This window comes from Oncorhynchus kisutch, unplaced genomic scaffold (assembly GCF_002021735.2).
Source record: "Oncorhynchus kisutch isolate 150728-3 unplaced genomic scaffold, Okis_V2 scaffold1236, whole genome shotgun sequence".
NCBI lineage: Eukaryota > Metazoa > Chordata > Actinopteri > Salmoniformes > Salmonidae > Oncorhynchus > Oncorhynchus kisutch.
The window spans coordinates 1-13,811 of record NW_022263181.1 but is presented as its reverse complement, the minus strand read 5'-3'; the positions used below and the strand labels follow the sequence as shown (position 1 = coordinate 13,811).

Sequence of the window (13,811 nt, the reverse complement as noted above, 5' to 3'; positions counted from 1 at the left end):
CCAGATTCAGTCTAGTAGTCTGGTTATATAAACCCAGATTCAGTCTAGTAGTCTGGACACTCTGGTTATATAAACCCAGATTCAGTCTAGTAGTCTGGTTATATAAACCCAGATTCAGTCTAGTAGTCTGGACACTCTGGTTATATACACCCAGATTCAGTCTAGTAGTCTGGTTATATAAACCCAGATTCAGTCTAGTAGTCTGGACACTCTGGTTATATACACCCAGATTCAGTCTAGTAGTCTGGTTATATAAACCCAGATTCAGTCTAGTAGTCTGGTGTGCATTGTGAGGGGGGGGGGGGGGGTCAGTGCTTCCTGTTATCTCTTCCCCCAGAAGTCATTCTTCCTCCTCTTAACAGTAGTGCACTACATAGGGAATAGGGTTCCATTTGGAATGCACTGTGAGGGGGGGGCAGTGCTTCCTGTTATCTCTTCCCCCAGAAGTGGTCCTTCCTCCTCTGGGCTCGGTCCAGGACCTGGGAGGCCATAGAGCAGGACGCTGCTGACCTGGATGAGATCTGGGACATCCTGTCATCTGGAGGGTCACCAAGGGTCAGGGGTCAGAGGTTAGCCAGGTCGGGGAGAGAGTGATCGGCTGACTCCCAAAGATTTAGAACCTCAGCTATCCTTTATGTTTTATGTCATGGAGATATTGAAGCAAATGTCTAATTTTATTTAGTGTAAGAGGGGGTGTCACTTCCCTTGTATCAAGACTTTAACACTGAAATGACCCCTAAGCCTGACTTTAACACTGAAATGACCCCTAAGCCTGACTTTAACACTGAAATTACCCCTAAACCTGATTTTAACACTGAAATTACCCATAAGCCTGACTTTAACACTGAAATTACCCATAAGCCTGACTTTAACACTGAAATTACCCCGAAGCCTGCCTTTAACACTGAAGACCAACATCAGCCTAGTTAGTCTACTTGTGATAAACTGAGCTTTTAACTTATCCAGAAGTCCAGGACACCAGAGGGGTATACTACAAAACAGGATACAGGAGTTAGCCAGATAACAAAAATAGATATATTTATAAGCATGAAATGGGCATCGTCTAATTGATTCAACAACCAAAAACACATATTTAAGTTTAGGTTTCTAAATTAACCAGAAAATCTACATATCATCAGACTAATGTGAAGAAGCTTGTTACTGCTATATTACCTTCATTATCAGACTAATGTGAAGAAGCTTGTTACTGCTACATTACCTTCATTATCAGACTAATGTGAAGAAGCTTGTTACTGCTACATTACCTTCATTATCAGACTAATGTGAAGAAGCTTGTTACTGCTATATTACCTTCATTATCAGACTAATGTGAAGAAGCTTGTTACTGCTACATTACCTTCATTATCAGACTAATTTGAAGAAGCTTGTTGCGGCTACATTACCTTCAGTATAAGACTAATGTGAAGAAGCTTGTTACTGCTACATTACCTTCATTATCAGACTAATGTGAAGAAGCTTGTTACTGCTACATTACCTTCATTATCAGACTAATGTGAAGAAGCTTGTTACTGCTATATTACCTTCATTATCAGACTAATGTGAAGAAGCTTGTTACGGCTATATTACCTTCATTATCAGACTAATGTGAAGAAGCTTGTTACTGCTATATTACCTTCATTATCAGACTAATGTGAAGAAGCTTGTTACTGCTACATTACCTTCATTATCAGACTAATGTGAAGAAGCTTGTTACTGCTACATTACCTTCATTATCAGACTAATGTGAAGAAGCTTGTTACTGCTACATTACCTTCATTATCAGACTGATGTGAAGAAGCTTGTTACTGCTACATTACCTTCATTATCAGACTGATTTGAAGAAGCTTGTTACGGCTACATTACCTTCATTATAAGACTAATGTGAAGAAGCTTGTTACTGCTACATTACCTTCATTATCAGACTAATGTGAAGAAGCTTGTTACTGCTACATTGCCTTCATTATCAGACTAATGTGAAGAAGCTTGTTACTGCTATATTACCTTCATTATCAGACTAATGTGAAGAAGCTTGTTACTGCTATATTACCTTCATTATCAGACTAATGTGAAGAAGCTTGTTACTGCCACATTACCTTCATTATCAGACTAATGTGAAGAAGCTTGTTACTGCTACATTACCTTCATTATCAGACTAATGTGAAGAAGCTTGTTACTGCTACATTACCTTCATTATCAGACTAATGTGAAGAAGCTTGTTACTGCTATATTACCTTCATTATCAGACTAATGTGAAGAAGATTGTTACTGCTACATTACCTTCATTATCAGACTAATGTGAAGAAGCTTGTTACTGCTATATTACCTTCATTATCAGACTAATGTGAAGCTTGTTACTGCTACATTACCTTCATTATCAGACTAATGTGAAGAAGCTTGTTACTGCTACATTACCTTCATTATCAGACTAATGTGAAGAAGCTTGTTACTGCTACATTACCTTCATTATCAGACTGATGTGAAGAAGCTTGTTACTGCTACATTACCTTCATTATCAGACTGATTTGAAGAAGCTTGTTACGGCTACATTACCTTCATTATAAGACTAATGTGAAGAAGCTTGTTACTGCTACATTACCTTCATTATCAGACTAATGTGAAGAAGCTTGTTACTGCTACATTGCCTTCATTATCAGACTAATGTGAAGAAGCTTGTTACTGCTATATTACCTTCATTATCAGACTAATGTGAAGAAGCTTGTTACTGCTATATTACCTTCATTATCAGACTAATGTGAAGAAGCTTGTTACTGCCACATTACCTTCATTATCAGACTAATGTGAAGAAGCTTGTTACTGCTACATTACCTTCATTATCAGACTAATGTGAAGAAGCTTGTTACTGCTACATTACCTTCATTATCAGACTAATGTGAAGAAGCTTGTTACTGCTATATTACCTTCATTATCAGACTAATGTGAAGAAGATTGTTACTGCTACATTACCTTCATTATCAGACTAATGTGAAGAAGCTTGTTACTGCTATATTACCTTCATTATCAGACTAATGTGAAGCTTGTTACTGCTACATTACCTTCATTATCAGACTAATGTGAAGAAGCTTGTTACTGCTACATTACCTTCATTATCAGACTAATGTGAAGAAGCTTGTTACTGCTACATTACCTTCATTATCAGACGAATGTGAAGAAGCGTGTTACTGCTACATTACCTTCATTATCAGTTCCACAGCCACCACCAGGACACAGCAGCAGCTCAGACGTCCTCAGGCCTAAATTACCTAGAGTAGAGAAGACAATGGTGTTTCTGCCCCAGGTGTTTCTGCCCCAGGTGTCTCTGCCTCAGGTCTTTCTACCCCAGGTCTTTCTACCCCAGGTGTCTCTACCCCAGGTGTCTCTACCCCAGGTGTCTCTACCCCAGGTGTCTCTACCCCAGGTGTCTCTACCCCAGGTGTCTCTACCCCAGGTGTTTCTACCCCAGGTGTAGGCCTATTATTCTGAAAATAAACTGAATGGGGGGGGGTGGGGAGGGGGAGTTCTGGAGTGGAGTCAAGAATGGAGGGAGACGTGAGGAAGAGAAAGAGGTGAGGACTCTGGGAGGGAGAAAGGGAATTCCCCCAATTGTGATACCCAGGCACCGACTTCTGTATCTTTTGTCCTGAGGAGAAAGAAGCAGCTAGGAACTACAACACTAGACAATATCTGGGCTGGCGGGAAGGAATGAGGAGCGGACTTACAACAGATCTGGGACCAGGTTTTGTTATGCAACAGTAGAATATGCTGAGAAAAGCCACAAACTGTAAAGATGTCTCAGCAGTAGAGAGAGAGAGAGAGAGACCCCACCCCACAGGGACTCAGTCAGACAGACTGACCTATATACTGTAGAGGTGGCGGAAACCTGACACACACACACACCTCCCATCAACGGTAAATGACACTCATTGTCACATTTATATGAGCATTTAAGTCTCGTAAACTGTCTTTGATGAGGCAATGCAGTGTTTTTATTGGCTCATAACTATTTTGGGTGATGATGTGATGGGACAACGTCACACAGGTTGAACTAAAGACACAGATACAGCATCCCATATGCCAGTAATGTAAAAGTGGTTTGATCAGTCAAAAACCAAGGAAATTGAGATGTTCGTGTTCAACTGCTGACGCTGTTCGTAGACAGACAGTACCACACCACTATAGTACCACACTACTATAGTACCACACTACACTACTACAGTAGGTACCAGGGAGGTCCTCAGGACAGTTACCATTATGACAGACAGTACCACACTACTACAGTAGGTACCAGTGAGGTCCTCAGGACAGTTACCATTATGACAGACAGTACCACACTACTACAGTAGGTACCAGTGAGGTCCTCAGGACAGTTACCATTATGACAGACAGTACCACACTACTACAGTAGGTACCAGTGAGGTCCTCAGGACAGTTACCATTATGACAGACAGTACCACACTACTATAGTACCACACTACTATAGTACCACACTACTACAGTAGGTACCAGTGGGGTCCTCAGGACAGTTACCATTATGACAGACAGTACCACACTACTATAGTACCACACTACTACAGTAGGTACCAGTGAGTACCACACAACTACAGTAGGTACCAGTGAGGTCCTCAGGACAGTTACCATTATGACAGACAGTACCACACTACTACAGTAGGTACCAGGGAGGTCCTCAGGACAGTTACCATTATGACAGACAGTACCACACCACTACAGTACCACACTACTACAGTAGGTACCAGTGAGGTCCTCAGGACAGTTACCGTTATGACAGACAGTACCACACTACTACAGTAGGTACCAGGGAGGTCCTCAGGACAGTTACCATTATGACAGACAGTACCACACTACTACAGTAGGTACCAGGGAGGTCCTCAGGACAGTTACCATTATGACAGACAGCACCACACTACTACAGTAGGTACCAGTGAGTACCACACTACTACAGTAGGTACCAGGGAGGTCCTCAGGACAGTTACCATTATGACAGACAGCACCACACTACTACAGTAGGTACCAGTGAGTACCACACTACTACACTAGGTACCAGTGAGGTCCTCAGGACAGTTACCGTTATGTTGGAACTCTGGGTCTCTGAGCGTCCCCTGGATGCGGTTAACAGGGACGGTGGCGTCGGGTTGTCCGCTGGTAGTGCGTTTACGGGAGGGTTTGGCCTCCGGTGGAGGATCAGGGGGGTTCTCCGGAGAGGTCTCCCCCGACCAGGAGTCCTCTCTCAGGGGGAGGGGGTCCACAGTAGTCACCCCTGCTGCAGGAGAGGACTGGGGATGGTTCCGCTCCTCATTCTGATCGAGACACAACATCAGATTTTATTTTATTTATTTATTTGACCTTTATTTAACCAGGCAAGTCAGTTAAGAACAAATTCTTATTTTCAATGATGTCTAGGAACAGTGGGTTAACTGCCTTGTTCAGGGGCAGAACGACAGATTTGTACCTTGTCAGCTCGGGGGTTTGAACTTGCAACCTTCCGGTTACTAGTCCAACGCTCTAACAACTAGGCTACCCTGCCGCCCTCAGATTCACTAACTAACCAGACTAGAGGAACCTATAACAGATAGCATTAACAAGACATAGGCATTACAACCAGCCCGGGACAATGTCCTTATCTTAGTCGAACCACTAGCAAATACATACAATATCAATCAATCAAATCGATTTATAAATCAGCACAGCAGTTATCACAACGTGTTTTTAAAGTAACCCTGCCTATAAATACTACAAGATGCATCTTCTCACCAAGGAGAAGCCTATAAATACTACAAGATGCATCTTCTCACCAAGGAGAAGCCTATAAATACTACAAGATGCATCTTCTCACCAAGGAGAAGCCTATAAATACTACAAGATGCATCTTCTCACCAAGGAGAAGCCTATAAATACTACAAGATGCATCTTCTCACCAAGGAGAAGCCTATAAATACTACAAGATGCATCTTCTCACCAAGGAGAAGCCTATAAATACTACAAGATGCATCTTCTCACCAAGGAGAAGCCTATAAATACTACAAGATGCATCTTCTCACCAAGGAGAAGCCTATAAATACTACAAGATGCATCTTCTCACCAAGGAGAAGCCTATAAATACTACAAGATGCATCTTCTCACCAAGGAGAAGCCTATAAATACTACAAGATGCATCTTCTCACCAAGGAGAAGCCTATAAATACTACAAGATGCATCTTCTCACCAAGGAGAAGCCTATAAATACTACAAGATGCATCTTCTCACCAAGGAGAAGCCTATAAATACTACAAGATGCATCTTCTCACCAAGGAGAAGCCTATAAATACTACAAGATGCATCTTCTCACCAAGGAGAAGCCTATAAATACTACAAGATGCATCTTCTCACCAAGGAGAAGCCTATAAATACTACAAGATGCATCTTCTCACCAAGGAGAAGCCTATAAATACTACAAGATGCATCTTCTCACCAAGGAGAAGCCTATAAATACTACAAGATGAATCTTCTCACCAAGGAGAAGCCTATAAATACTACAAGATGAATCTTCTCACCAAGGAGAAGCCTATAAATACTACAAGATGTACAGTGCCTTGCGAAAGTATTCGGCCCCCTTGAACTTTGCAACCTTTTGCCACATTTCAGGCTTCAAACATAAAGATATAAAACTGTATTTTTTTGGAACGACATTTATTGGATATTTCAAACTTTTTTAACAAATCAAAAACTGAAAAGTTGGGCGTGCAAAATTATTCAGCCCCTTTACTTTCAGTGCAGCAAACTCTCTCCAGAAGTTCAGTGAGGATCTCTGAATGATCCAATGTTGACCTAAATGACTAATTATGATAAATACAATCCACCTGTGTGTAATCAAGTCTCTGTATAAATGCACCTGCACTGTGATAGTCTCAGAGGTCCGTTAAAAGCGCAGAGAGCATCATGAAGAACAAGGAACACACCAGGCAGGTCCGAGATACTGTTGTTGTGAAGTTTAAAGCCGGATTTGGATACAAAAATATTTCCCAAGCTTTAAACATCCCAAGGAGCACTGTGCAAGCGATAATATTGAAATGGAAGGAGTATCAGACCACTGCAAATCTACCAAGACCTGGCCGTCCCTCTAAACTCTCAGCTCATACAAGGAGAAGACTGATCAGAGATGCAGCCAAGAGGCCCATGATCACTCTGGATGAACTGCAGAGATCTACAGCTGAGGTGGGAGACTCTGTCCATAGGACAACAATCAGTCGTATATTGCACAAATCTGGCCTTTATGGAAGAGTGGCAAGAAGAAAGCCATTTCTTAAAGATATCCATAAAAAGTGTCATTTAAAGTTTGCCACAAGCCACCTGGGAGACACACCAAACATGTGGAAGAAGGTGCTCTGGTCAGATTAAACCAAAATTTAACTTTTTGGCAACAATGCAAAACGTTATGTTTGGCGTAAAAGCAACACAGCTCATCACCCTGAACACACCATCCCCACTGTCAAACATGGTGGTGGCAGCATCATGGTTTGGGCCTGCTTTTCTTCAGCAGGGACATGGAAGATGGTTAAAATTGATGGGAAGATGGATGGAGCCAAATACAGGACCATTCTGGAAGAAAACCTGATGGAGTCTGCAAAAGACCTGAGACTGGGACGGAGATTTTTCTTCCAACAAGACAATGATCCAAAACATAAAGCAAAATCTACAATGGAATGGTTCAAAAATAAACATATCCAGGTGTTAGAATGGCCAAGTCAAAGTCCAGACCTGAATCCAATCGAGAATCTGTGGAAAGAACTGAAAACTGCTGTTCACAAATGCTCTCCATCCAACCTCACTGAGCTCGAGCAGTTTTGCAAGGAGGAATGGGAAAATTTTTCTGTCTCTCGATGTGCAAAACTGATAGTCTCTTGGGGTATGTCTCTTACAGCTGTAATCGCAGCAAAAGGTGGCGCTACAAAGTATTAACTTAAGGGGGCTGAATAATTTTGCACGCCCAATTTTTCAGTTTTTGATTTGTTAAAAAAGTTTGAAATATCCAATAAATGTCATTCCACTTCATGATTGTGTCCCACTTGTTGTTGATTCTTCACAAAAAAATACAGTTTTATATCTTTATGTTTGAAGCCTGAAATGTGTCAAAAGGTCGCAAAGTTCAAGGGGGCCGAATACTTTCGCAAGGCACTGTATCTTCTCACCAAGGAGAAGCTCTACCCAACTATTCCAATATCCAGTGGTGTAGAATGTTACCTGTCTGGCTGCTCGTTGTGGCGAGGCCAGAGAGAGGGGTTTAAATGGGGAACGGGTTTTACCCAATGGAGGTTCACTTCTCTTCGCCCAACCGTTAGCCTCCATCTTAGGAGGAGACACCAGGATAGCACCTCCTGACAAGACATTAGACAAGGTGATCACGTTTACCCTCTGGGGATCAATAAAGTTTTTCTTTTTCAATTCAGCACAGAACAGAAGTAATGAACCATGATTTGATCTTGACTGTGATATGTGGTTGTTTATCTACTAAACCGAATGGTACTGTCTATAAGATGCTCTGGATATGAGTGTCTGCTAAATGATTCAATTGTCAAAAAAATGTTGAAAACAGTGAGTTTAGTGTATATTATTGATGTGACCCATAACTGAACTGTGAAGATAAAAATAGTTTTTGAAAAAGTGTCGGCTGGATGCAAGGTGGGAAGATGAGGCTGACGTTGGCTTGTTTCCACTATCACCTAGTTTATGGTCATGGTTAAACTGCCTCAATACAGTAGTTAGTTGGCTTGTTTCCACTATCACCTAGTTTATCGTTAAACTGCCTCAATACAGTAGTTAGTTGGCTTGTTTCCACTATCACCTAGTTTATGGTTAAACTGCCTCAACACAGTAGTTAGTTGGCTTGTTTCCACTATCACCTAGTTTATGGTCATGGTGAAACTGCTACTGTAGACAAACACAGACTGGACAGGGCCAAACATTGTCCCTGGACACAAACCCAGACTGGGCCGGACCACATATTGTCCCCTGGAGACAAACCCAGACTGGGCCGGACCACATATTGTCCCCTGGAGACAAACCCAGACTGGGCCGGACCACATATTGTCCCCTGGAGACAAACCCAGACTGGGCCGGACCACACATTGTCCCTGGAGACAAACCCAGACTGGGCCGGACCAAACATTGTCCCTGGAGACAAACCCAGACTGGGCTGGACCACACATTGTCCCTGGAGACAAACCCAGACTGGGCTGGACCACACACTGTCCCTGGAGACAAACCCAGACTGGGCCGGACCACACACTGTCCCTGGATAATTTATTTGATTGTTTTTGTACCAGTAACCTCTCTCTCAAAAAGAAAAATTTGAATAAAAAGTTTGTCACAAAAATAAAACCAATATGTCAACCATATATCTGCTAGGTTACCAGTGGCTGGAGTCGTCAGGTCGTGGTGAGTTCTCTGAACAGTAGCGATCCTTTGCAGTGTGGGTGTGGGCATCCTGCCACCCTCTCTGGACCTGTGGGAGCCTGCTACAGACGACGAACGATGGTCCAGCACCCTCAGTCTGGAACACAGGCAGGCAGACAGGCAGGCAGACATACAGGCAGGCAGGCAGACAGACAGACAGACAGACAGACAGACAGACAGGCAGGCAGGCAGGCAGACAGGCAGGCAGGCAGGCAGACAGACAGACAGGCAGACAGGCAGACAGACATACAGGTATACAGGCAGGCAGACAGGCAGACAGACAGACAGGCAGGCAGACAGACAGGCAGGCAGACAGACATACAGGTATACAGGCAGACATACAGGCAGGCAGACAGACAGGCAGACAGGCAGGCAGGCAGGCAGGCAGACAGACAGGACAGAGTCACACTGTGTCTCTAAAAATAGTAGCTCTTAAAATAAGTAACAAAATGATGATCATCTCCAATATGGATATAAACAGAGTGGAGGTAACAGAACTGACCGTCTCCAATATGGATATAAACAGAGTGGAGGTAACAGAACTGACCGTCTCCAATATGGATATAAACAGAGTGGAGGTAACAGAACTGACCGTCTCCTATATGGATATAAACAGAGTGGAGGTAACAGAGCCACTCAGTGAAAGCAGAAATCAACAGGAAATGGAGAGGGAATGAACAACCACATACTCATCCTTTCTCTCCTTTCTCTCATCCCTTCTCTCCTTGTCCTCCTCTTCCTCTCTCTCCTCCCCCGTTCCACCCCCAGCCCCTGTCTCCTCCTCCCAGGCTAGTCTCCTCTGAACAGGTAGGTTAAGGGCTCCAGGGTTAGGGTGACCAGGGGGTCTGCTGTGTCCCCAGCCCCCCGGGTGGAGCTCCTTCTACTGGACACGGGGGTGAGGGGAGGGGGTCCGACTACGGAGCTGGAGCTACTGTCAACCCTACAGACACACAGGGAGAGGAGGAGGGACACACACAGAACATGACCTTAATAGGTCAGATGTATTAAGACCCCAGTAAAGGACTCTCAGCATCAGTGGTCGGTCTCCCTCACCTAGCGAGCTCCAGAGCCTGGGGGGTAGGACTCCTGTCTTCCTCCCCGTCCCCAGAACCTGTCCCAGAGCTGAGGTTAGAGGAGGAAGGGGTGGAGGCCTCCCACAGCTGTTCTGGTCCGACAGGATCTGGTTGAGGTGGAGGCGGGAGAAATGGGTCCCCCACGCCCTCTGTCTGTAGGCCTCCGCCTTCTTACGAAGCTCTCGCACCTGGGAGGATGGAGGATTGGTTGGTTGGTTGCATTAATTTGATCATTAAAAGTAGCAGGCTGCTCCAGCCAGACAGGTGGGACAGAGCTCAGTCACCACACAGATTCTTTACGTTATATAGGTAGAACATAGTGGCCCGGCCTGGTGTCAGTCTGTTTCTCTTGTCAACTAACTTCCTATGGTCCGGCCTGGTGCCAGTCTGTTTCTCTTGTCAACTAACTTCCTAGTGGTCCGGCCTGGTGCCAGTCTGTTTCTCTTGTCAACCAACTTCCTAGTGGTCCGGCCTGGTGCCAGTCTGTTTCGCCTCGTCAACTAACTTCCTAGTGGTCCGGCCTGGTGCCAGGCTGTTTCTCTCGTCACTAACTTCCTAGTGGTCCGGCCTGGTGCCAGTCTGTTTCTCTCGTCAACTAACTTCCTAGTGGTCCGGCCTGGTGCCAGTCTGTTTCTCTCGTCAACTAACTTCTAGTGGGTCGCGCCTGGGTGCCAGTCTGTTTCTCTCGTCAACTAACTTCCTAGTGGTCCGGCCTGGTGCCAGTCTGTTTCTCTCGTCAACTAACTTCCTAGTGGTCCGGCCTGGTGCCAGTCTGTTTCTCCTTGTCAACTAACTTCTGAGTGGTCCGGCCTGGTGCCAGTCTGTTTCTCTCGTCACCTAACTTCCTAGTGGTCCGGCCTGGTGCCAGTCCTGTTTCTCTCGTCAACTAACTCCTAGTGGACCGGCCTGGTGCCAGTCTGTTTTCCTCTCGTCAAACTAACTATCCTAGTGGTCTGGCCTGGTGCCAGTCTGTTCTCCTCTCTCGTCAACTAACTTATTGAATCATCAAACCAAAACATGTTTGGCTTTTACAATGATAGAAATGGAGACGGGGAGAGCACAAACTGATCTTGGACCAGGTTATGGTTTAAATCCAGTTCCTGAAGAACTTCATATGAATACTGTACAGAGGCATGTCAAGTACATTAACAGCACGTGGTAAGGAGGGGGGGGGGGGGGGGGGGGCTTGCAGATCTGAGGCAGCACATTAACAGCACGTGGTAAGGGAGGGGGGGTGGGGGCTGCAGTGATCTGAGGCAGCACAATAACAGCACGTGGTCAGGAGGTGGGGGGGGGGGGGGGGGGGTGGGCTTGCAGTATCTTGAGGCAGCACATTAACAGCATGTGGTAATGAGGGGGGGGGGCCCTTGCAGTATCTGTGGCAGCACATAACAGCACGTGGTAAGGAGGTGGGGGGGGAGGGGCCTTGCAGTATCTGAGGCAGCACATTAACAGCACGTGGTAATGAGGGGGGGGGGGGGGGGGCTTGCAGTATCTGAGGCAGCACATTAACAGCACGTGGGTTAATGAGGGGGGGGGGGGCCTTGCAGTATCTGAGGCAGCACATTAACAGCAGTGGTAATGAGGGGGGGGGGGCCTTGCAGTATCTGAGGCAGCACATTAACAGCACGTGGTAATGAGGGGGGGGGGGGGGGGGTTGCAGTATCTGAGGCAGCACATTAACAGCACGTGGTAATGGGGGGGGGGGGCCTTGCAGTATCTGAGGCAGCACATTAACAGCACGTGGTAATGAGGGGGGGGGGCCTTGCAGTATCTGAGGCAGCACATTAACAGCACGTGGTAATGAGGGGGGGGGGGGGCCTTGCAGTATCTGAGGCAGCACATTAACAGCACGTGTGGTAATGAGGGGGGGGAGGGGCCTTGCAGTATCTGTGGCAGCACATTAACAGCACGTGGTAATGAGGGGGGGGGCCTTGCAGTATCTGTGGCAGCACATTAACAGCACGTGGTAATGAGGGGGGGGGGGGCCTTGCAGTATCTGAGGCAGCACATTAACAGCACGTGGTAATGAGGGGGGGGGGGCCTTGCAGTATCTGAGGCAGCACATTAACAGCACGTGGTAAGGGGGGGGGAGGGGCCTTGCAGTATCTGAGGCAGCACAATAACAGCGACAGCATAACAGCACTGTGTTAAGGAGGGGGGGGGGGGGGGGGGGGGGTGGGGGGGGGGGTGGGGGGGGGGGCTTGCAGTATCTGAGGCAGCACATTAACAGCACGTGGTAATGAGGGGGGGGGGGGCCTTGCAGTATCTGAGGCAGCACATTAACAGCACGTGGTAATGAGGGGGGGGGAGGGGGCCTTGCAGTATCTGAGGCAGCACATTAACAGCACGTGGTAATGAGGGGGGGGGGGGGCTTGCAGTATCTGAGGCAGCACATTAACACAGCACGTGGTAATGAGGGGGGGGGGGCCTTGCAGTATCTGTGGCAGCACATTAACAGCACGTGGTAATGAGGGGGGGGGGCCTTGCAGTATCTGTGGCAGCACATTAACAGCACGTGGTAATGAGGGGGGGGGGGGGCCTTGCATATCTGAGGCAGCACATTAACAGCACGTGGTAATGAGGGGGGGGGGCCTTGCAGTATCTGAGGCAGCACATTAACAGCAACAGTGGTAACAGCACGTGGTAAGGGGGGGGGGAGGGGCCTTGCAGTATCTGAGGCAGCACAATAACAGCACGTGGTAAGGAGGGGGGGGGGGGGGGCTTGCAGTATCTGAGGCAGCACATTAACAGCACGTGGTAATGAGGGGGGGGGGGGGGGGGGGGGCCTTGCAGTATCTGAGGCAGCATATTAACAGCACGTGGTAATGAGGGGGGGGGGGGCCTTGCAGTATCTGAGGCAGCACATTAACAGCACGTGGTAATGAGGGGGGGGGCCTTGCAGTATCTGAGGCAGCACATTAACAGCACGTGGTAAGGAGGGGGGGGAGGGCCTTGCAGTATCTGAGGCAGCACATTAACAGCACGTGGTAAGGAGGGGGGGGAGGGCCTTGCAGTATCTGTGGCAGCACATTAACAGCACGTGGTAATGAAGGGGGGGGGGGGGCCTTGCAGTATCTTGTGGCAGCACATTAACAGCACGTGGTAAGGGGGGGGGGAGGGGGGGGGGGGGGGGGGGGGCCTTGCAGTATCTGAGGCAGCACAATAACAAGCACGTGGTAAGGAGGGGAGGGGGGGGGCTTGCAGTATCTGAGGCAGCACATTAACAGCACGTGGTAATGAGGGGGGGGGCCTTGCAGTATCTGAGGCAGCACATTAACAGCACGTGGTAAG

General features: G+C 46.7%; 1 protein-coding gene across 1 annotated transcript; it reads right to left on the bottom strand.

The window, feature by feature from the left end:
- Positions 1–285: 285 nt before the first annotated feature.
- Positions 286–10,738, bottom strand: LOC116365436 (nuclear protein MDM1; the record flags this gene model as incomplete). Its single annotated transcript, XM_031818036.1, has 8 exons — positions 286–538; positions 3,192–3,260; positions 5,081–5,312; positions 8,233–8,366; positions 9,402–9,541; positions 10,134–10,324; positions 10,377–10,384; positions 10,498–10,738. Coding segments are annotated over 8 exons (1,125 nt in total), but the record flags the coding sequence as incomplete, so codon positions are not given.
- Between the last annotated feature and the right edge of the window lie 3,073 nt (positions 10,739–13,811).